The sequence below is a fragment of the Bombus vancouverensis genome, chromosome 4 (assembly GCF_051014615.1).
Source record: "Bombus vancouverensis nearcticus chromosome 4, iyBomVanc1_principal, whole genome shotgun sequence".
Taxonomy (NCBI): domain Eukaryota; kingdom Metazoa; phylum Arthropoda; class Insecta; order Hymenoptera; family Apidae; genus Bombus; species Bombus vancouverensis.
The window spans coordinates 5,618,009-5,641,647 of NC_134914.1; the positions used below are offsets into that span (position 1 = coordinate 5,618,009).

The 23,639-nt window shown below is 45.2% G+C and overlaps 1 protein-coding gene across 1 annotated transcript in view; it reads right to left on the reverse strand.

Moving 5' to 3' along the window:
- Window positions 1-23,639, reverse strand: part of Delta (neurogenic locus protein delta) — a 47,811-nt gene that overhangs the window by 12,077 nt on the left and 12,095 nt on the right. Inside the window, exons 3-4 of the mRNA XM_033341965.2 lie at window positions 16,990-17,053; window positions 7,226-7,477 (exon numbers count right to left, since the gene is read on the reverse strand). Of these exons, the coding sequence (XP_033197856.1) occupies window positions 7,226-7,477; window positions 16,990-17,053 (316 nt within the window). The remainder of the gene's footprint in view (window positions 1-7,225; window positions 7,478-16,989; window positions 17,054-23,639) is intronic.

Sequence of the window (23,639 nt, forward strand, 5' to 3'; positions counted from 1 at the left end):
TCCCGTTTTCTGGGAATCCTGAATAGGAAAGGAGTCTGACCGCACGATTCCTTGCATAGCTGCACGTAGTAGTGAACGATACGTTGTCGGGTGCTCGCTCGCGCGCGTGCGCTCGCGCTCACACGGTCGCGTCCCACAAGGATGATAAAATTGTGTCACGTGTGACGATTCTTATCTTGCGATCGTGAAATCACCTCTAACGCCCTGCTAATTGACCAATTCCGCCTCCTTTCAAAATTATTTCATGAATCTTCCACTTTCCTTGACTCGAACATAAAACCAAAATGAAGACGAAGTAAACTGAATTACAACGATGTCAGAAAATCGTTCAGAAGCTCGATAATTACGTTTAAAACCTCGTTTAAAACCTTCTGCTGTTCGTTTAGGCATTTCTTTTTTTTTTTTTTTTTAATGTATCTGTAACTGTATTGTAACTGAAACACAGTTTGTCTTCTTTGGCAATTGACAATTTGTAATAAATTTAGAAAATCACGCTTATAACGTTTCATGCGAGTTATGCAAACAAAATAATCCTACTTCTATTCTCGTCATATTTTCCAAACAGGAGAGACGAAGTTCTAAGCAAAAACCTATGCACGAAAACATTATTTTAATAAAAACATTTTGCCAAGAGTACTTGAAGCGAAACTTGAAAAATGTAATGTACACAACGTGTTGATACTTTAATTAACGACGTTTCTATATATTGTTCAATGTGGTTTCCCCACACTGATGACCAAATTCTGATAATAAATTAGAGCAGGACAGGACGGGTACGAGGAGAAAGATCGTTCACATAGCAGCACACGCCAGCAAGGGTAACGAAATTGTGTCACGTGTCGCGCAGTTTATCCAGTCCGCAAATATATCCAAAGTCTTTCAGTTGGCTGCCAGCCACCGGTTCGGTTACGTACGTTCCTCGAGCATATAGATCGCGTATCGCGTCTGCCATACCACCACACCATCTCCTCTGCGCATCTATCGCGTCTTCAATCGGTTTTATTTCCCGCACACGTGTCTTCCGTCCGTGAAATTTTTCAGCAATCTTTCAGTTCTAACTTCTCTGATCTTTACATTTCGCAATGATCCTTCGTACACGTTACACGCCGGCACACGTTCTCCAAAAACGCGTTGCGGAATCTATCTGAAACTCGTTAAGTGGGAGTTCGAGGTCGACGATATTTGTCGAATACAAAAATTACACGATACACTTCGAAATTGTTCACAGTGGATTTTTTTATTTGCAGTACAATAAGTATTCGTGGTTAACGATATTTTCGAATACCAGAATTCAACGGCACACTTCGAAATTATACACAGTCGATTCCCTAATTACTTGGAATAAAATGGAATATAAACAGAAGAAGATATAACTAGAATTTACATATATACAAGAGAATTTTTCACTAATTCTTCCATTAATTACGATTTTTCGTTCAAATGATAAAAACCCACGATCAGATTAAAGTATTCGATCGGTAGAAGTCAGACGAACGGAGACTATATTTTCGTTTGTAAAAATCGAATAGGACGTGTAAGAGCAAAGTTCTTTCATCGAAAGGATGTTTCATGAATGAGAAACCCTCTCTACAGGGTGCGTCTTTCTTTTTTCCCAGTCCAGTAAAACGGATAGATCTCAAAAGTATTTTCAAGTTGGATGCTTCCTTCGAAACTGTATGACAAAAGTTAATTCCTTAATTATTTGGCGTGCCTTAGAAAAATCGGTCAACTGGAAAGAGAATAAGTCCATCGACCGAATGAAAATAAAGAAAAAGAAAAAAAGAAAGAAAAAGAAACAAGGCCAACCTAACCCCACCGAAAGAACATTTCACAGATGAACAATCTTTCATAAAGGCACGTCTTTCTCTATGCTCACAGAAAGAATATAGAAGTTAAGAGATCGCGAGGTGAAAACAAGCTGGACAAAAGATCTGCGAAGAACTCGGTCGGCTAGTGTCTTCCTGAATGAAGGGGTTGAAGGTGGTTCGTCTGGATAAAGGAGAGAAGGTGAACCCTGTGGCAGAGCGTGTGGGGGCCACTGAGAGGACAGGAGAGGGCCGATGGGCCGCGTGACCTTGGCACCGAGCGCAACGGCCCACGAAGGCGGCTCTCGATGGAGCTCGCCAGTCTCGACGCGCTAAGGAGCGTATGGTATTTATAGAGTGGAGAACCGTGAGGAACGAGTCTCGAGTTTGGTTGCTGGATCCCGCGGGACGACGAAAGGAACGGGCAAATCGCACAGATTCTACCGGCCCTTGGAAAAAGAAGAATTCAAAAGCGGGACTGGAAAGAGGGAGGGAGAGCGAGAGAGAGAGAGAGAAAGAGAGGAGGATTGGCTTTGGTGAAAACCGACTGTTCCTGAATTAAACCCTGGGATTACGGCAACGTCTGATGCCGAGTTTAAACTCGGATAGACTATGTTGTGGCATTGGTGTGTGGTAATCTTTCGCGAAGTATGTATCATCTTCAGCTGATCGAAGAGAACTGGTAGAGTTGCTTTCGTGTTAATTAAATTCGAATCAAGTGTCAGTTAAGAAAAAATTTCATCTTTCCACTATACTTACATAATATATATTTTATTTGTCTTTATATAAAATGCACTGTTGTAACGATAAAGGTAATATTGAATTGGAAGGATAAATGCTTGAAAATTTGTGGCCGATAGTCTATATGGTAATATGCCGAAGAAATAGAGCACAGGAAACAGCATAAACATGGCTGAAAGCGCCCTAGATTCGCAGGTACCATTCGGCCAGACATTGACAATAGACTCGTGGCCCTCAGCCGATGGAAGAGCCGCGAGGAGACCGCAACCTGCGCCACGCAACAGACCCTTCTGATGAAGAACTTTGACAACAACCGCGTTCCTCCTTTCCTTCCACGTAAAGACACCATGAAACGCGTCGAAACCGATATCATTCTATTTAAACGTCCACAAGCCTGTAGCCGTACTTTCGCTCCCCTAAATGAATTTTACGACTCGTGTCCAACGTACGTATCGATTTTTCTCCGGTCTCCGACTGCTAACCGGCGCGGCGTCGTTTCGTGCCTGACCTTTCGTGGAACAGCGACAATGAGTTTCAATCGAACATTCTCCCCCCCTATCTACCTCTGTCTACCTGACGCGCTAAACAGGACTATTGCTCTATAGAAAGTTATACGCAGAGCCGAAGAAAGCATTGAAGGAAAATCCAGGAAATACTGGCACAGGTAGCTCCATCAGATCTGTTCAATAAGAAAGAGAGACAAGAAGAAGAAGAAGAAGAAGAGTGACGGGGACCAATGGCCAGGGGAGGGGTTGAAATGGAAGCGGACTGTGAACGTGAGGCCGGTGCAGCTGTTGGTTAAAGCACCGACCTCTGTGCAGCTGTCAGGGGCCCACTCGGCCTCTTTCGGCGTAGTTCGGCCGCTCGTGTTGCAGCTGCCTCTGCAACAACCCCTGTAATACGTTCAGGCACCCCCGAAAATGCGCCTGGCTGCAAGCCACCCTATCCTTCCGCTACCCCTAGCCTCGTTAACCCGTTTTACAGGACGATCGGCTATATACAGTGTTATAGCATGCTCGAGGGACTGGTTTTTGTGCGCCGGCCTTTCTTCTCCTTTTGCGTGTCTCCAACGATTAACCGTTTATGTCAGTGTGTTTTTCTGCTGCTCCGATGGGTCAGCCCTTGTTTGAATTTTACTTTACGTTTTACCTTACGGAAACTGGAATTGAGGAAGGTTAATGGATAAATTGAATTGCAAGCCGATGTATTTTGCTTCTTCTTCTTCCTTTTCTCTTTCTTTTTTTTCTTTTTTATGAATTTACCAGGTTGATTGGAATTCAAATGGAAGCTTCGCTCCTAACTTTTCGACGTCAATTACGTTCGATGGATTTCGAAGAGCGATAGAGTGATTGGATCGAAAGTAAGTGGAAGAATGCAGCAGGATTAACGGACAGATAAAATCGAAAAGATAATTGCCCAAAGGGGGGTCGTCACATTTTTCTGTCCACGGGTGGTAGACATTTTTTTACAGAAAGCGGCACACCGGGTCAGCTGAGCAAACGCGCTGAGTACACAGCCGCTAGGACACGATACACGCGTGTACTCTTGCCATTTCTAGAAACCGAACCTCGATGGCTTCCATTGCTTTTTGTACCGTTCTCACGAAACTTGTTTGCCAGGCAAGTTCAATTTCAATATATTTTTCAACACATCTATTATTTATCTTCTTACTAATTCGTCGCATATATTAGCGAAAATAAACGAAGGAAGTGTTACGCGCCGATAACTGTGAATCTCAGGCAAAAAACACTTGGAACAATGACAAGACGATCGAGCAAAGAGTGTCACATACATTACGTGGCGATTAATCGTAGTCGATCTGTTTCCTCGTCGCCAGACCTCGCACGCGTCCACGGGGCCAGAACTCGCATTAAATCGCAACAATGGCCCATTCTCATCGCGTCGAGGGGGCGGTGGCGGTGCAGGAGGAACAGGAAGGCGGCGAAAATCCTGGAAACGGTGGCGTGGGCGTGAGCTTGGCCGCACACGTGAGAAAAGATCGGCCTGCGATCGCAACGAGAGGCAACCGTGTGGTCGTCGGCGTTTTTCGCCGTCTATCAGAGACAGGGACGGCACTCGACAGAGACTGACTTTCCTTCGCGAAACTCAACGCACGAACAGACGATTCCACGAATGGCCGGGAATGTCACGAAATGAAGAGTAAGTAGTCTATTAGTAATCAATGCGCGGAGAAACTTTGTCGAGCGCCGGTGCTCGACGACGAGTGCAACGACCGATCGACGACGGCCACGAGAACACACCCGGAGACCCTGTCGACGACTTTGACTCTTCCTCTCGTCGATCGTTACAAGAGGATTATTGAAGCGCAGGGAGGATGATTAAGGGAAGATCGACGGAAGTTTACAGGTGTTTCGAAGATTCGAAACTCGCAAGATTTGTAATTTTGTATGGCTTTATTTGGTTTACATGCGTTTACGTACGGTTGGATTTGCACTTGGGAAAAATAGGTACAATTAGGTGTGTAGCCAGCTGTCTGTGAACAAATTTCCAAATCTTTCATGGATTTAAAAGTTTAGAAAGTGTTGGTCAGTTTCAGTTCATCGCAAAGTCCAGGTTACTATTTGACATAAACGTTGGCAGGAGAAAAATTCTCATAAAATCGTGGCAGGTTTGTCGATGTTCGATCTTACAATCGAAATAATCTACTGTTCGATTAGAACGATTTCAAGTATGTAACAACGTCTTAATGACTGGATGGATCACGAGATCGTTTATAGGATCGTTTAGACTAGCGATTGTGGCGAAATTCGCGAATACCATTGCCCTGACAGCGAGTTGACTCGAATGTTGGCCGCGGACGGGAATGCGATGACTTGGCACGCTGGCAAAGGAAGCAAAATAAGATCGAGATCTCGGATGCCATCGTCGAGGGAGAGAAAAAGGCCTCCCGCGCGAGCTCTCGCGCGCGCGGATCTTGCGAAACCGAGTCCATTCAAATCCATCCTTCCGACACTCCTGCAACCGTCGACCAACAAACCAAAGAAACGAGACAAGAAAAAAAAAGTTAAAAAGCAATGCCGTGAAACAAAGGAGAGAAAGTGCAAGAACGATCGAAACGATCGAAGACAAAACGGAAGAGAAGGTTTGGAAGGTCCTCGCGCCAGCTGCACCACGTAACCTGCTCGTCGTAAACTAGAAGCATCGAGAGGCAAGCGCAGCGACAGCTACGTGGCAATCCAGTCGTCCCGTTCCAGTCTCATCCGCGTGCACACCCACACGTCTATGCGGGTGAGACGAGCCTCCAACACGGTGAGAGACTGAAAGAGCCACACACGATGGAGGAGTTTCCATCCACACATCAACGATTATCCTGAACGTGCACGAGGTGCACGTGGAATGTAGACACTGAGAGCTACACGTATATACGTACACGTACAGATTAATCCTGAGAAGCTCGAGAGAGGAGAGCTCAGGTACGCGAGAACGAGCGACAAGGAGGATGCTGGATACAGAAGACGAACTCGAACACGATCAGAAGAGAGAATATACTCATATACATACACACACGTATACATATGAAGAGAGAGAGAGAGAGAGAGGAAAAAAGAGAAAGAAAGGAGAGGAGGAGACACGTATATACACACACGAAGAGACGGATAGACAGCAGATACGGATATAACAAGGGAGCGGAGGAGGGAGGGGAGAAAAGGAGAGAGAGAGAGAGAGGTATAGAGAGGTGCACTGGGTACAGAGCGGGGCCAGAGCAGAAAGAGAAGGCTCTCTCTTTCTGGTATGTGTGCGACGCGCGCGCGAGCCGAGCGTGGGAAGCTGCTGCACGCTCGGACCCGACACTGCACCGACACTGCACCGGGCCTCTCCTTCGTGGACTCTCGTCGAGTTTGTCGAGTTTCGTGCTACGAACGAGAATAGAGAGAACGCTATATACCGGCCGGCGCGGACTAACGTCCTGGAGTGAATGTTATATAAGCGTTGAGAGGCGAGCTGACTAGCCTCTCCGGATGGATTCTACGCGAGTTTTCTGAAAATTATACTTGGCTCTTTCTACCTTCATCCATACATCGCTGTTTAAAGGCTTTAGAAGCGAAATATTTGGAAATATCATGCAATACGAAGCGATGCGTTCGTTTTTATCGGCTGGCAAATTTGTGACGTAATTTGACATTTTATCGTAATCGTTGATCGATATATGAAATTTGATTGACGTGACTATTAAAAGCGTGGTACAATTATACCTTTCTCTGTTGTAACGACCACTTTCGTTGCCATTGACACGACACTTGCAATTCTACAAACTCTTCCCCTGATTCCCTGCTCGCATAATTTCCCACGTCATTTAACCCTGTTACACAAATCACGTTGCTCGTCCTTTTCGCGTGTCATCAGAACAAGCACGGAAGAAAATCCTAAATTCGACAGCCTCTCCGATTACCAGCGAACAGTATAAATTACGCGACGGTGAGGACGCGAGACACAGAGCCGGACGGGACAAGGGATGAACAGAGAGACGAGGAGAGTCACGGAGAGAAGAAGAAAGAGAACGTCAGAGAGGATCGTCTCTGTAATTTCATACACGGAATTCCTACAAAAGGAGGGATGTCACGCGCGGTGCAGTCGCGATGGGAAGCGTGGGAGTGCACGCATGTTACGTGTACGATAATAGGCGCTGCAAGGAGAAAATAAAAAGAGAGCAAACTTACGTGTATTGCAGTAGTCACCCTTCCATCCAGAGAGGCAGACGCGCTCTCCGGACGGACTGCAGCTGTAATGACCGAAATTGTCGTCCCTCGGCCTGCACAGATTTTCACAACCCTTTCCATAGTAGTGTGCCACGCAAGTCACCCTATATTCGTACACCATCTTCGCGTGTGCGCTTCTGTATTCGTCCTCGGTCCAATTCGGCCCGACGTCCAGCCACTTTTGCGTCGTCAGCCTGGTTATCAATACTTTTTCTGGAAATTAAGAAAATTGTCTGCGTTAAGATTTTGTGATATTTCCTTCTATCTTTGTTATTCCTGAGAACTGGGAAATGTAAATTCTTTCACTGCATTAATTACTGCTAAACGCTATTAAGGTTTCGTTGCATCTTTTTCTTTCTACGCTATGAAACTGTCTTAAAATATTTTTATTCTTTTCCCCAGTCTTTTCTTATACGAAGCAATAGTTTTGTTTACAGTACGACAATATTGCTTTCCCAGGAGATCAATTAACCTCGCTGTAATTCAAATGGATTTGCCAAGAGATTCGCTCCGATTGATACGATACAATTAACTGCTCCGTTTGCCCGGCTGAAATCAATTCCAATTTACCACCCATTGCTTTCGACACGTCCGCGATGTCCCACGTGTCGCCGTATCCCCCAGAAACATCCCTAACAATACCACCTATCATTCTATACTCTCTCGCTCTATACGACCGACCAACCCCTCCGATCAATTACTACGACGATTCTTCAACGCGACAATTTCACGCGTCAAAATCACGCTGATCGACGTGACACTAAATCGAAAGCGTATTCAAAAATCTACCCCGTTGAAAGCAACGCGATCAATACGATAAGTCTGAAATTTGACGCTTCCAAGTTTCATAAATCAGCACGAACCAACCTCGAAAGAGTACTAAAAGATCGATCGCCGGTGATCATCATCGTCTTGGCGCATCTCGATCGATCAATCGTCCACGGCAGAGGGAGAGAGTGCGGCACGAAACGCGAAAAGTAATTAAGCATGTCCATCGGAAGGGCAGAAAGAGAGAGAGATAGACAGATAGATAGAGAGAGAGAGAGAGAGAGAGGAGCAGCGAGGTGGTGGTGCTGCGCCCAATGATGCGATCGAAGTGCATCGGCCTCCGGCGAGAGAGACAGAGAGAGTAAGAGAGAGGGCAGACCGGACGTTCGTCCGCTATTGCTACTCCGCCGGCGGCACGCATCCGGCACAAAGAGAGTAAGCGTATACCACCACGTTGTGGCTCTGGGAAAGAGGCGTTCTTCTTTTCTTCTTCCTTCTCTTCTACACCGCCACCACACAAACTACTACCCTCTTCCTTTCCTATGTATCTCCACCTCTTCTACTTCTCCTGGCTGCCTCCTTCTTCTTCTTCTTCCTTCTACCATTGCCTACCTGTTTTCGCAACAGAATAAAAGTAGAAGGAGGAAGAAGAAGAGCACACACGGTTCAGGCTTCCTACTAAACGTATTATCGTAATGGGGCAACAGATTAGGAGGGCTCGTCCATCTTTCTCCGTCGTTCAAGCCTCGATCAGGTGCCCTACCGAAAAAGCTGCGTCTCACGATGCACACAGGGTCCAAGCAAGCCTGACTGGGCCAGTTCATGATGTTCGTGTGAGAGACTCATGGCACGGGCAAATGGGTCGAGTAGTATACATCGGCCGTGCTGTATGGTTACGTTGTGGTCGGTAGCGTAAGGAAGAGTTAAGTGGTCAGCCTCCGTGTTCCCGTTCTTTTTTATCCTTTTCTTTCCTTTCTTTTCGTTCTAGGTTTCGGTTCCCTTCAGGGCCTCCGTGATGAACCTAATGAACGGTTCACCGGAGCAGTCTCGCGATCGCCAGGGGTCTATTTTTGAAACTTGGTTGAATTTCGAGAGCCTCCATTTTTTCTTTTTTACTTTGCGGCAGTAATCGCCAGCGAAAACTCGCGAGTAGAAATTGGGCGAAAAGAGAGTTTTGGTATAATCGGAGGAAGGATAGGTTTCGAGATGCGTTCCAGGTGTTTTCGAGATACAAAAAGCAATTGTTTCGTGAAGGATGAAACACGAGGCGCGATCGTAAGGAGATCGCGCGCTTCGAATCAGCCGACCAACGATTTCGCGACGCCTGTTTCAAGCTACGGAAAACCGTGACCATATCGCGCGGCGACAACCGTCAGAAAACGGACCTTTCGTTACGCTATCGAGTCTCACCGGAATTACAAAGCCCACATACACTGTACAGCCTATTTCACCCGAGCACATACTTTCAATATTTTTGCTCGTTTCAATTTCTCATAAACGTCTGCATATTCGACGAATACAAGAGGCGAGACGGTAAGTACGAAACAAGGAAACTACCAAAACTGAGATTTCTCGCGACTAAAGATCTCGGTGGGAACGTAAATATATATTACTCTTAAGTAAAATACGCAGTGTATCGCCTAACTAAACATACTCGTACAATGTTTGTAAAGCAAACATATATCTCAAATTATTAATAAATAATCGACGGAACAGGCAGATCGAAGCAGGGAAGGGAATCGACGAAGAAAAGAGCAAAGAAGTTAAAAAAAAAAACGAAAGAAGATAAAAAGAAGAGTAGAAATAAAAGGACGAAAAGCAGGATTCGCCGATGGCGTGCCCGGCAATACTTAAACAGGATACCCAGGGCCCTCTGTTCCCAGAAGGGAAGTAACGTTTCGCTGTCGGCGAAACGGGAGTCGAGGGAGAAGCAGTTTACCGAGCCTATCTTCCCAGGTGATGCTGTTACGAGTTCTGAAAACGCCGATGTTCGCACGCCACCACCGCAGATGGACGTGTGTACGCGCGATCGACTTCGTTTCGTCGTCCTTCGTCTTCGGCATCGATTCGCACGGCACGAAGCTTCCATCTTTTTCCACCGCTTCTTCTCTATCCAGCCTCTATATACGTTTTATTCGCTTGCTTTTCGGATGAATCGGTATTTTTTCTAACGGCTAGACATAGATACAGGAGGATGTAAAAGGGGAAAGAACTGTTCTTAAGCGGTCTGTTTACGTTGAAAAATCGTATCAAGAAACTGATTTCCTGGCTGTTCGTTAACGAGAAACTCCCTATTGTTTCCTGTGTCTATGCGTGTGGATTTTGCTCATGCATTAAACATTGTACCATTAAAACGGAATTATTCATGTTCGCGTATAGGCGGATCGTTTATGTTCGCGACTAATGTCGGATGCGAATCAACGGAACGCAATGAAAATCGTAGTGAGATGAGGGCTTTAATAACGATGTTCCAAAAGTGTTCTATGTTCTATGAAACTATGTGCGCTTGAGAATTTCTTGGACAATTTCAACCGTCTTATTTGTATCGGGATAGACAGATCAATGAACTTGTTGTATGATAATTTCATATCGCTCGAATAAGGCAGAGAATCTGCAAACAAATGCAGCGTGTCTCGCGTGAATTCCTCCTCTTAAACAATATTTTTGCCTAAACCCCTTCTTTTCCTTTTATTGAGGTTTCCAAGATCGATTATCAAGCGACGATCTTAAGATCGCACAATCTGTACGATATATTGGATTGGCAACTAAGCGATTGCGGATTTGTCAATACCACCTAATGACAAAATCCGCGATCACTTAGTTGCCAACCCAATATATCCCGTGTTATAGATTCTGTAGATCGTGGAAATTTAAGCTTACGAAGAAAGAGAGAAAAAGACGCGTAAAGTTTTCAGGAAAATCAAAGCGTATATAAAGATACAGCGTAAATAAAAAGAAGTCTGAGTTTGCGTGAAAAGAGATGATAAAACTGAATGAAAATACATGTTAATCTAAGACGCCGGTGAAGAGGTCGATCATTCGCTCGTGACCAGTCTTAGCGCGACTTCCTTCTCGACGTGAACGCGTTATTCCGGGAGAAAACGCTTGGCAGTCGTTCCTCCAGTGTGGAACGGCTGCGTGCACGCCTGCGTGTGCACCTGTAAAACGCCCGGTGAACTCGAGGCCAGGCCGATTCAAGGTATTCATTAACGACGCGGCGGCAGCGCCGCGAGTAGCCAGACATTTTCTATTGTTCATTCAGAAACGAGCGGTCGTCGAAGGATAGCCCCGAGCTGGCAGGTAGCCAGATGCATTACTCAACCACCGTGGCTCCTCTATCGCGGAAAAAACTCTCGTAACCTGGATCATTGTGTCGCGGATAGCTAGCCTCTTCGAACGACATCGTTCCACTGGTCGCCACATATCGCCAAGAATAAATCATACGCGGCATACGTCTTTATACGGAACATGTTTATTTGTTGTTTTTGTAGATCAATTAATCGTGTCAAATTGTAGGCTTGTAAGCTGAGACGAGCTTTGGTTACTGCGCCGCCTTCGACGATCCGTATCGTCGTTTCACTGTGGTCTCGCGAGTTACAGGTTTTACGTTGTGATATCGAGAAGACCGACGACTTATGGTTACGTAGATTAGCATTCGTAACCGAACGCTTTGATCGATTTGTAGAGTAGCATGGATTTTATCAAGGTATATATAAGTGTATCAAGTAAACATCAAGTTGTTATTCTCTTATGAATGTAAACTCGTTTGGGCGAGACTTTACGACTTAAATCGTAGCTTTCAAATGTAACTCAAGGCTTTGCGGTCGGTTTCGATTTCCACCCTTCGATCGATACCCTCCGTCGAACCACACACACAGAACTTCTAAGTCATCCGGACTAAATTTATGATTTATGAATGAAACGCGGTAAGAACCCTACATTAACGTCGAACTGTTCAAATTAGCACGGAAATTGGAGAACTAAGCAAATAAGGAAATTTAATATGATATAATTTTGTGCCACTAACGAGTCTCCTTTACCTCAAATTAACTGAGATAAAAAAGTGTACAAAAGTAACAAGAAAAAAAGCTTTAAAAAAGGGATGTACATACAACTGTACGAAAGATAAGAGAAAACGCACTTAGCGATTAATTAACAGCCGATAAAACATCTTAATACAGCTTTGTTACCAACTGACGAGGCAAGGAGATACGCGTGCAGGTTGATTTTTCGATATCTCATTGTCGATTCGACGAATTACGGGGTTCCGGGAACAAGCCAGGCCAGTTCTGTGTTATCACGGCGGGTACATGCGCGCGACAGCGGACCAATTACTCCGCTCGCTCATTATCGTTCGGCTGTGGAATGGCAGGTGCGCCGCGAGGAACGCGCACGGCGTGCACAGTGCACACGCGGCCGCGTGCACACGGCGTGTCCCCTGTCCCGACAGGAGCAAAAGGGAAAAGCGATGGAGAGCGGTTGACAATCGACGATGACGTAAGCCATCTCCTCTCTGCTCGCTATACCCGAGTTCCCGTTCAAGCTGCTCTGTACACACTGCCACACCGCAAAACCGTCGTAAATCCAGCCGCGTCTCGTTTCGTTTAACGAACCGCGTTACCGCAAACGAGACCTCTCTCTGCTGATTCTCATTCTCTTCTGGCTGCTGCCTCACTCGCGCCTTTTCGTTCAATGAACGAGAGGAGAAACGGAGATTCGTGTTACCAAAATCAGTGTTTTTGAGGATTTAATCTTCTAAAGATCATGAAAGAATATAAATTCTATTATATTGGGACGATATAAAGAAACTTTTCGAGAAACTGGTTGGTTAGATCGTCACAATGAAGAGACTAATGGAAAGTTTAATGGAAGTTTCTGATTCCATTGTAATCGATTCTATGGATTCTATTATCAACGGGACTACGTGTTACTTCTTCTTAAGTTTCATAATACAACTCACGCAGTAGAATGTCGAATCTTCACGGTTTCGGTCCATCCGATCCAGAGTCAATCGAATCTCGAGAAAATCCTACACCGTCGAACAACATCATCCGTAAACAAGAATCGACTGTAAAAAGAGAATGCCTTTTGTCGTGATAAAGAAAGGGCCAACTTTTGCTCGATTTAACCGTATTTCCCTAGCAAGTTTCTGCTGGAAACGGAACCAGAAATAATTCCAACGATAATTCGTGGCGCAGGTGCGGTCCTCGAGCAACCACGTTGTGTATCTTCGGCTTATGGGCAACGGGCAAACGAACGCATCGTGTGGCGAAGAGGAAAAGAGAAGGAGAGAAAAGAGAGGTTAGTAACATAGAGAAAGGGAGGGAGAGAGACGGAGGACGGTGTGGGCCTGAGAAAGGAAGCAGCATCCGAGCAACGCGAACAGCAATAAAGGGCTCGTTTCACCAGTACGTTGGGGGCATTATATTGTGCGTGGCGCGGACGATATACACGGCTGGCGCACACAAAATTCCGAGCACAATGTGCGCGGTGTGTTTCGGCGATAAAGGGGTCCAGGGTATGTCCAAACATACGAGAACCAAGCGGACAAAACGCGCGTCGTACTATATTAATGGCAGAGCGTGGTTGCTCCATCTTTCTTGCTTCGTCTCGGTTTGTCTCTTTTCAGCCGCGGATGCGCCGGGCAGGTACATCTGTGGGATAACGGTAGGAATTCCGTTCTCGGGCGAGCTTGAAACAAAGGAAGCCAAGCTCGATTCCCTTCGTAATTAGCCGCTTCGACGGGGATCAGAAGAGAGTTTTTCTGGAGTTGCGCAGCTGTGGAGCCTCCGTGGGACTAGGAAGCTTCGCGGAGAACCGGAAGAAATTTCATTAAAAAAGTAGCGGAAGCGATCCTTTCGGCAAGATATTTCCGTAGAACCGCAGTCTTTTTCTTCTTTCGTAGAATGTCGCGGAAAAGTTTCAGTTTGAGTAATGATATTAATCAGGAGAGCGAAAGAGTAGAATGTCGAGGAAGTTGTTTCGTGGAATTACCATTTTACGTAGTACATCGGAGAAGTTTGATTAAAAAGTTAGAGCCGAGGATCGCACTGCGAAACGACATTTCGTAGAAACGGAATTGCAAGGCTTGAAACCACAGGAATATTGTTAGGATACCGAATTACTGAAGGATACTATGTATCAGAGCAAATAACAGAATCATCGTGGTAGTCAGACTGACCTGTCAGTCCACTGCTACATTTCAAAAAGCGATATCTCGTATTTAATATTGGATAACGTTGTGTTAAAAATCATTGAAAATTCAAACGCCTCTAGGTTAATTAATACTCTCGAAGCTTCAAATAGTATACACCGCTATTACGATTCTTAGTGCACCGAATGATTTTCATCCGATTGAGCAAATATCTCGGATCCCTTGGTCTAGCCGCGTCACTCTAAACTTAAAAGATCAAGAAGGCCTGAAGCGTAGTAAGAAGAGCGAGACCGCTTAATTTCTTTCCCGAGGTCCTGTGTGTCTGGCTGGCAATTAGAATGAACCAGAGACCGGAAGCTATACGTGGCCGTGCAACGCTCTCATGCGTGGCTCTTATATACGCGTGTGTTCGCGCGGGTGTGTGTGTATGTGTGTGGGTGTGTGGGTGTGTGCCCAAGCACATTGCTTTACCTACGCTTCCATCGAGTGCGAGGATCACGCCAGGACGGTAATTGAATTTCGTTATTTCGGGACTCACGTTCGACCGCTTAATTCGCTTTTATCTCGCCAATCTGACTGAGCTTTCCCCGGATGCGGAAGCAATAAACAGTCTTGCTCGTCTTTCGGCTATTTGCATGCATGTTTTCCCGGAGTACATGTTTTAACGAGAGAATGTCGTGTCTCGAAACCGTGCGACGATTATCGCGTTCAAGCGTGCTCGCGACGATCATCTACGGAAATTGAAGGAAATTAGGGTATCACTGGATCGACGAGTCGTTCCGGTAATTGGTAACACCGATAAGTCGTACAATACTTGGAGATGTAAATGGATACGCGCTTTCGTTTCGCTCAATAGTTATACTATGCCAGGATTTATACAACTATCGATCGAGCCAGTTAGTTTTATTTCTATTGCGGAATCAACTCAAAAATCATCAGAATTCTGTGCTCTATATTTCACAAAATTCGACTTTCTATATTTTACAGTTAGCAAGATTTCATATTCTATACATGGAGGAGATGTGAATTCTATATTTTCACATAATACGCTTCTTCAACGAATGTAGGTTTCTCAATCTCTTGGATCACTCGATCTCAGAGTATTTAATTCGAACATAATATAATTACTTCACGATCTAACGATACCGGGTGAAAATTGAAATTAAACAACTCGTTCTCAAAGCTTAATTTGTGTTCTAATTTGCTACGAGATGATCTACTATATATAAAAGCAAGAAGGTTCGGCGAGACATCAAAGAATATGAATAGAAAACTTCCGCGGTTTCTCGGCAAAATATCGGCTAGCGCAGAAGAGTTCGATAGACGAGAACCCCGGGTTACCCGGCTACACATAGGATACATCCATATCCTCGTCCACAGAGGGTTTCGTATTACCGTGGCGCGTTGCTGGAAGCTAGGTGCTACGGTTACACAGGAAGGAAACACTAGCGCCTCCGGCTGCTTCTCTTTCCCTCGTTCTGCCTGTTCTCCGTACGCTATGACACAACAGAGAGCGCCGACCACTTTGTGCACGTGGACGCGTCGCGGTAATGAGCAAGGAAACATAACTGAAAATGGGTCGAGAACAGACACAGTCACAAAGGGGAAGAAACACTCGAGTACAGCTGGAACTATCGGCAGAATGTTGGCAACGCGGTTACGATTTGCGGTGAGAGGATGAAAATTGGGAAAGAGAACGCAGATGTTCGCTAGAATTGCGAGAATTACCGTATCTTTTGTTTACATTAGTCTATTATGTCCTTCAAGTTATTTTTCTTCTGTTGAAATAGGAACGAGATTGGAATGTAGGAATTCGAAGATCGTAACAATGTTGAAACAAAATACGTGCACGTTACTCTGTCGTTGGAAAATGACACAATAAATGATGTAGGGTAGCAGATGGATACGCTACGCGTTTATTTGAAAACGTAGTTTCCAAGAGTCGAACGAAATATATATGTATACGTATTTGTTAAGAAATGACAATCATTCGATTCGATTTTTTTTCGAATCACGAACTATTACAACCGCAAACGAAGGAAACTATATCTTCTGCCGGCGTTACTACTCCTCATCAGTGAAATCATCAAACAAGACTTCCGACCGAAAGCTCGAAAAGAAAAAACGGAGAACCGGTTAAACGAGAGCTGGAACCGCAGCATTCAGAAAAAAGCAACGATATTTGTCCGCGGAAATGTGCGGCTCAGGAAGAGACCTGTCCCTCCGGAGGTTGAACGTATCGAAACCGTACGAAGTAGAAGAGGACGGAAAGGGTGTCGGAGGTTTTGTAAAAGAAGAAGAGGAAGTATACAAGGAGGTTACGTCTCTGGTGAGTGTCGTGCACAGAGGCCGGAAGTGGGTTCTCGGCTGGTTCGAACCCGATGCGTGGTATCGAGGGCCACGACCCAGCTGGACTGCACATGCCCAAACCTTCTAAAACCTTCCCGGTATTTAGAACTATACATAGAGAGAGAGAAAGAGAGAGAGAGAGAGACAGAAAGAGAGAGAGAGAAAGAGAGAGAGAGAGAGAGAGAGAACTAATTTTAAAATATCATGCTCCTTCCTTCTTCCATTCCTCTCCTTTCATCTCCTCTTTTTTCCCCTCTCTTCATCTCCTTCATCCTTCGTTCTTCGTTTTCATTTTTTTTCATTCGAAGCGCGTGCGAGCGCACTCGTGCCGCCGATACGAGGCGCACACGCGGGGCCTATAACGCTACAGAGACCAGATACAGTCTTCAGGAAGGCTTAATAGGAAGAGAGAATCACGAAAGATAGAGAGAGAAGGGTAGAAAAGGTTACTTACCGGGTGAGTGGTGTGTCGTGTTGTCTGCGTCGTGATAAGCCTCCACTATCAGCGAGAATGTGCCCTGGGAACAGAGAGGAGGTTGGTGAACTTCGATGAGACGCCAAGCTTAATCCTATTACTTATCTTAACCGCTACCCCTATCGACTTATACAGTTACTTATACCACTGGTTGTAAGTCACTGAACACTTAACACGGTCAGGATAGCGAAGACTTTAATTAGGAAATGATATTGATGCTTATGGACCATTTTCATCAAATAGGCTCCTATCATGCTATTGTTAATAAACTAGTCTGTAACAAACTCTACTATGTATCCAAGATATTTTTTTAATGAGACTCAGGCGTGTGTAAATCTACGTCACTTTGTGTAAAGATCGGTATATCTACATCAAAGAACTCACGATCACTAACAATTTCCTCGAAATGAATAATATTACAACTTCATTTCCTCCACAAACTATATGTTAGCCTACGTTGTTTTGCTTGCATTCTACTTAACCTGTTAGAATAAATTCTGCCAGTCGTTGTGCTCGAGATTAGCAAATGTTCAACGCGAGCGTTGAACAACGATATAAATCACTTAACGTGACAGATTCGATCGCAAAAGCAAGCCAAGTGAAAGATACGCGAACGACACACAGAACGGTGAGCCCAAGTGTCCACGTTTCGGCGCGAAAAAGCGCGGCAGCTGTGCGTGCCATCGCGTCACGCAATTAACAATAAATTAAACGTTCCAGAGGCGGACTGGCCGATCGCGTCACGTGCGCACCTGCCACGCATTAGAAGGGTGCGTGTGTCCCTTTGGCGAAGCGTGCCTAAAAACCTGGCGGAACTCGAGCCGAGGTCATGCGTTGCGGGCAGATAGAGGCGCGACAGAGCGTGTTACGCCGCGCGTACCTTCAACCCTCTCTGTACACGAGTCGACGAACCCCTTCTTTCCCTGCAGCTTTTCGAATTACCGTGAAGGAAGAAGGGTGAAGAGGGCGAGGGCGCTTCGAACAGGGGAGGGTTAACTTTTATAACGACCAACCGGATATAAATCATGCGACAAGCGTTTCTCCGCCGATGGCACGTGCTCGTCCGCTCCGTTTGACCAAGAATTACCGAGGGATGGTTAATTGGTCTCGAAAATAAATAATCGATCCACATCGCGCTGGAGACCGTTTTAATGGAATGCTTTCGTCGCCATCGTCGTCGTCGTTCCGGGGAAACCTGTTATACTCTTGTTTGCATTATCCATTATGGATATATACGGCTACAAGTGGACATATACACTTGTGTGTATGTGCATGCAGAACGGGCCACACACGCGACCGCGTATTGTGTAACAGAAATTACGTTTGTCTCTGCAGACACGCAACCGGCGATCTATTAATTCCCGCGCACGACCCGATCGTTACGTTGATTCGTATTAACGGAACAGTAATTGTAATTGATCATTCGGTCGATCGGAGAATTCGATAAGGTTCTGTTAACTCGGAAAATTCCTCGGTTTTTTACGTTATTCACCTATGCGATCTTGCGTCCGATATTTTTCCACTTGCGCAGAGATCGCTTATCAAATATGTTTATCGTCGGTCTTTAGCGAGCTGAGAATAAACAAGTCGATGGGATACATATTTCTTTCGTTTCTAATTATACATTGAAACGACGCGAGTGTATAGAGTACAAACACACCGATAGTATTCTAAACCTGATTCGCTATTTTTAATACCTTATTATCGTTTACCGAATTATTTTTAGTGTAAGGAAAATGACAACGTCTTCGATAACGCTCTTCGTATCAACTTCTTCGTTGACTTCCACTTCGAACCTAATTATCTAACAAAAGAAGAAAACGGTTAACGAAGCAAACGCGAATCGAACGATTTCGCACGTAGAAATCCGGGCGCGAAAGGCACCGGTGTAGGCGTCGAATCGCTCGCACGACCATAAATCCAGCAACGATACTCCCTATGGACGAGCGTACGGCCCACGCCGCGGCGACACACGCACTCGTGCACACGCATCGTGTGCACGCCGCTGTCGTTCGTCCACCGGCGCGGCGGCACATTATTGTGTAATAAGTACGTGCCGTACACGCGGTGCTCCGTACGTGTACATGCAGTGATAATGCGACGTTTAATTATTAACGTCACACGCACGCGTATGTACACATCCACACACATGGTTCTGTATCGGCCTGCGTGTGTACCTGACACAGTCAGACAAGAGACTATCGAGACAGAGAGAGAGAGAGAGAGAGAGAGAGAGAGAGAGAGAGAGAGAGATGGTCGAGGAGCGGCTGGTATTACACACGACCTCGTTAGTCGTTGCCGCACCGTGAATAATAAATGTTTATATCCGGCCTCTCTGTCATCATCGTTGCCGTTCCTGTTCGCGTAAACGAGCCGGCAACTCGGACGTGCCGCGAGCACTGGGAACAATTTCATTATTCAGAGATCCCCGATGACCTGGCGCGTAGTAAGTCGAGTCGAGCATCGCTCGTGTGAGAAATCCGCTTTGCGTGTATCCCTACGCCTATCTTTCTCTCTCCCACTGCCGGGCCCGGCCTCTTTTTCCCTGCAGGTTAAACAGAACGATTTAACCCGGTTTTTCCATGATTCGTGATAGCACCTGACGAATGGGTGATTTGTACGTCGGGCGCGTGGGTATACACCTTTTTGATCGTTGGTCGAAACGCGATACTCCGCTGTGCGGGGACTGTTTTGCTGCAATTGCTAATGAATCATGCCTCGATGGCGTGATAGATGCAGATTGGATAATTAAATGTGAAACTGAACTACGTTCGCGTATCGAGGGTAGGTTTCATTTCTATGAATATTTGATATGTCGAGAGATCCCAGTAGGTAATGCGAGATAAACCTCTGCAGGCAAGTGATATACCGTGTAATATTTTGCCAGGATTTGTAAAATGTAATGTTTGAAACCTTCCTTAGCTAACAAACGACTAATATTAATCGACTGAAACAGATCTAGCTTTTACTCACTTACACTCATAACCGAATTCTCTTACAAGAGAATTGCAAGATATAATTGCAAGTTGAATGCTTAGCATTGCAACACATTCGTAATATAATAATAATATGTATATACCATAACAGGCGAGTGTTTCGACAGAACTCATATACACACTACATATAGAGATCTGCTAAGAACGAACATTTAGAATTTCGTCACTTTCGGGTCTTTAATCAAAAAATCGTAGACAAAAGTCCCTGGAATACCAGGCAACGTAGGAAAAAAGGCCGCGGCGATTTCTCTGCCCGATATATATCCCGTAAAATCACGAGGCAATTTGTCACCGGGAAAAGAACGAAAAGGCAGAGGGGCCGCAGGTATGTCACATGCGTGTACACGTTAGAAAGTTCCAGCGTGAATTCCGCGGTATACCTTAGTCCTCTGTTGAACCTTCGAGATGGGGCGCATTCGTTCACAGAGAAACAGAGATGGAACGATGAAAAAAAAAGGAATGGAAGAGAGAAGAAAAGCACGATGGGGATAAAACAGGAGGGAAAAGGTGGAAAGGGTGAGAGGATGGAACGGAAGGTGTAGATGTCTGAAAAGAGAAGGAAAGCTGAAAGAGGCAGACCGCCCTTTTCTCTCGCGGCAAGGACGAAAGCGAGGCGCAATGGAGGCCAGAAAGAAGGAACGATGGAACGAACGGTCCGCGGAGGCGGTGAATCGAGGGGGGGCCGAGCCGCGGGGGGAAGGAAATAAATTGTCGAGGAGACAAATGCCACCGTGATCGGCCGCTAATTTATTACGGGGATCGGAATTAAGCCGACAAAAACCTGAAAAAGCCTCGCGTAGGCATCCTAAGAACAATGTGTTGGGTGTGTTCAGTGGCCGGTTAGCAGTTCTGCCACGGCGGAACGAGATATAAAGATGAGCAAAAGAGGGACAAGGAGATAGGAAGAAGAGAGAGAGAGAGAGAGAGACCGAAGATTTGAATGAAAAGGAATGAGAAGAAAGATATGGGAAAAGAAAGAGAAAGAAAGGAACTTCCACATACATATACATCATGTACGTAAATGTATATGTACAAGTACATATATGAATATATTTATATATATATATATACATATATATACGCATACATTGTGTGAAAAAGAAACAAGGAAAGAGAGGAAAGAAAGAAGATAGACGCAAAAAAGTGCACCGTAAGCAGTAAGGTAACGTTGAAAGTGAGAAAAGGAAAAGGAAGGAAAAGAGGCACTGCAAAAGAGACACCGTCATATATTCCTTTTCTGGATATATATATATACATATATACACACACAGAAGAGGAACCTGAATGATGAAAAGGAAGAGAAACAGCCTCTGCTCGTTCCGTGTTCGACAGACAGAGAAACGAGGATAGAATGGACGAGGCGATCGTGAAGGAGAGAGAACGCGAAGAAACCGGCTTAAGGCAGAGAAAGAAAGACAGAGGTTCGCTCACTCGCGGCAGTTGGTTCCCACGGCTGCGCAGCATACCTCCACCTTCTCTCGCCTCTCTCTCTCCGCTCCACACGACTCTCCTGCTCGTGCTCCTCTTTCGTCTCGTTCTTCCTCGCTCTAACAACTCGCCATCACGTCGACTCCTTTCTTTCTACTCTGTAATTCGTCTTTCCCCGTTCAATTCGCTCGAAAAAAAAAAAGAATGTTCTTTCCTCGTTTCGCACTATCGAGACTACATCTAGCCACTTCTTTTACTCCTAATACCTAGCCCCTGGCTTCTTTCTCTATTTCTTCGTCCCGATGAAATAACCTCGTCTAGCGCTCCTCTCGTTCGGTCATCCGTCCTTCTTTCGTACGTACGCGGGCACAGTTTCGCCACGCAGTGTGCGCAAGCGTTGCAATCTCGTCGCGCTGCATATATGTACATATATGCACGTATATTAATCATCGCGGAAAACGGCCGCGGCGAACGAGAAAGAAGAAACAGGTAGCCTGAACGTGTACACGATCGCATATAGATGCGACCGGTGATTCGGTATCGAGGCTGAGACTGTTGCTGTTGCAGCATGATTCATAGTGGAAAAGGGAGCCGGAAGTCGGCTACGACTTTTCGTCGTCTCCTGGGAAAACGCGCGATTATCCTTGCTACGAACTAGATCTTTACAACCGGTTGCACTAACTTTGTGTTCTTTTTTTTAAATAATCATAAATGCTTTTAATGCCTGATAATAATATGCAAATGCTAGGGAGGCGAAATGAAGTTCTTATGATAAACATTCTCATGCCAATATTTACCTGTTAACACACTTTTCGAAGAGAAATCTGTTTCAAGACAAAAATGCCATATCCAAATGATAAGTTCGCTCGAGTTCGCCTGTTAAAACGTTAATTGACGAAGCATCGATTAGGTAAGGGTTGTTATAAAAAGGGCATAGTGTAAGAGAAAAACATCGAACGAGCTATCGCAGAAAGCCGGTCGTCCTAGCGGTTCTATTTTTAACCATTCACGCTTTAATGTCTCGCGCGCGTAGACGAGCGTGTGGTCTCGCGCTCGACAAGCGTGGCATTTCCGCATGGAGAAATTTTCGTGGCCTCCATTCTTCGTCGAAAGGAGGAAGAGGAAACCGAGGATAACGAGCGACGACGCCAGCGTCGACTCTTCGCCTTTAAGCTATGCCTCCTATAGGCGCTCACGACCTATGAAAAGTACATTGACACGCCCACTCGAACGTGCATATGAAGTTTTTTAAACGCGTTACGTAGCCCGTAACGTTGACCGGTCGACAAAAGTACGAAACAATTTCCGCGAGTCCTTTTTTATCGACGAATGGAAACGATACGTCTCCGCTCCCCCCGCTGACTATGTCGAAGTAGTTTAAAGGCGAACACAGGAGCGTGCATTTAATCGCTACTCGTTACACTGAATTATTACACCAACCGAATAATTTTATTCGTTCCTTTCCTCGTTTTGAGTAATGCGAACAAAAGTCACGCTTTCACAGTCCCTCTTTAACTCGCGCGAGCGTTCTTCTGTTAATGGATATTTCACTGAGCGACCGCGGCGATATTACCCGTTCGCCGAGTTTCTATTTCCCGCGCAATCTATTCAATTATTCAGCGGAATTTCCTGCGATCGATGCGTCTGGTCAATAGAATCGCATCGGTCGCGGATTTATTGCATCGAAACACAAACATAAACTCGATTCCTCTGTTGGTGTCGCGTTCAGAATTATGCATTCAGCGCGTCTCGCGGATGGAAACCATCGCGAGATGAACGAAGATATAGAACTAGAGGAGGAGGAAAAACATCGAGAAGAGCAAAAAGTGAAACGTGCTAGAAGCTAGAACTGAGAGATGAAGATACAATCTATTCTCGTAAATACACTGGTATAGAAACAAATGTCCCAGGCGGGATAGAGTCTGCCAAGTAAAAAACAGATAAAATAAAGATACTTGACAAAAAATATAAGCGCAGTTGCAAAAACGCTCGATCTATAAGCGTGATTTTTATTTTTTCTTTTTTTTTGTTTTACGATCACCCTGAACCAAATTGGAGGAGTTTCTAGTGACAAAAAAAAAAAAAAAACACGAGTAGAAACAAAAGAAAAACGAGCAGAAAAAAGAACAGTAGCGCGTTCGAAGTGTATACAACTGGTCGTGCGATCTTGTTATAAGGGGAAAAGATCCTGTTAATGTACCGGCA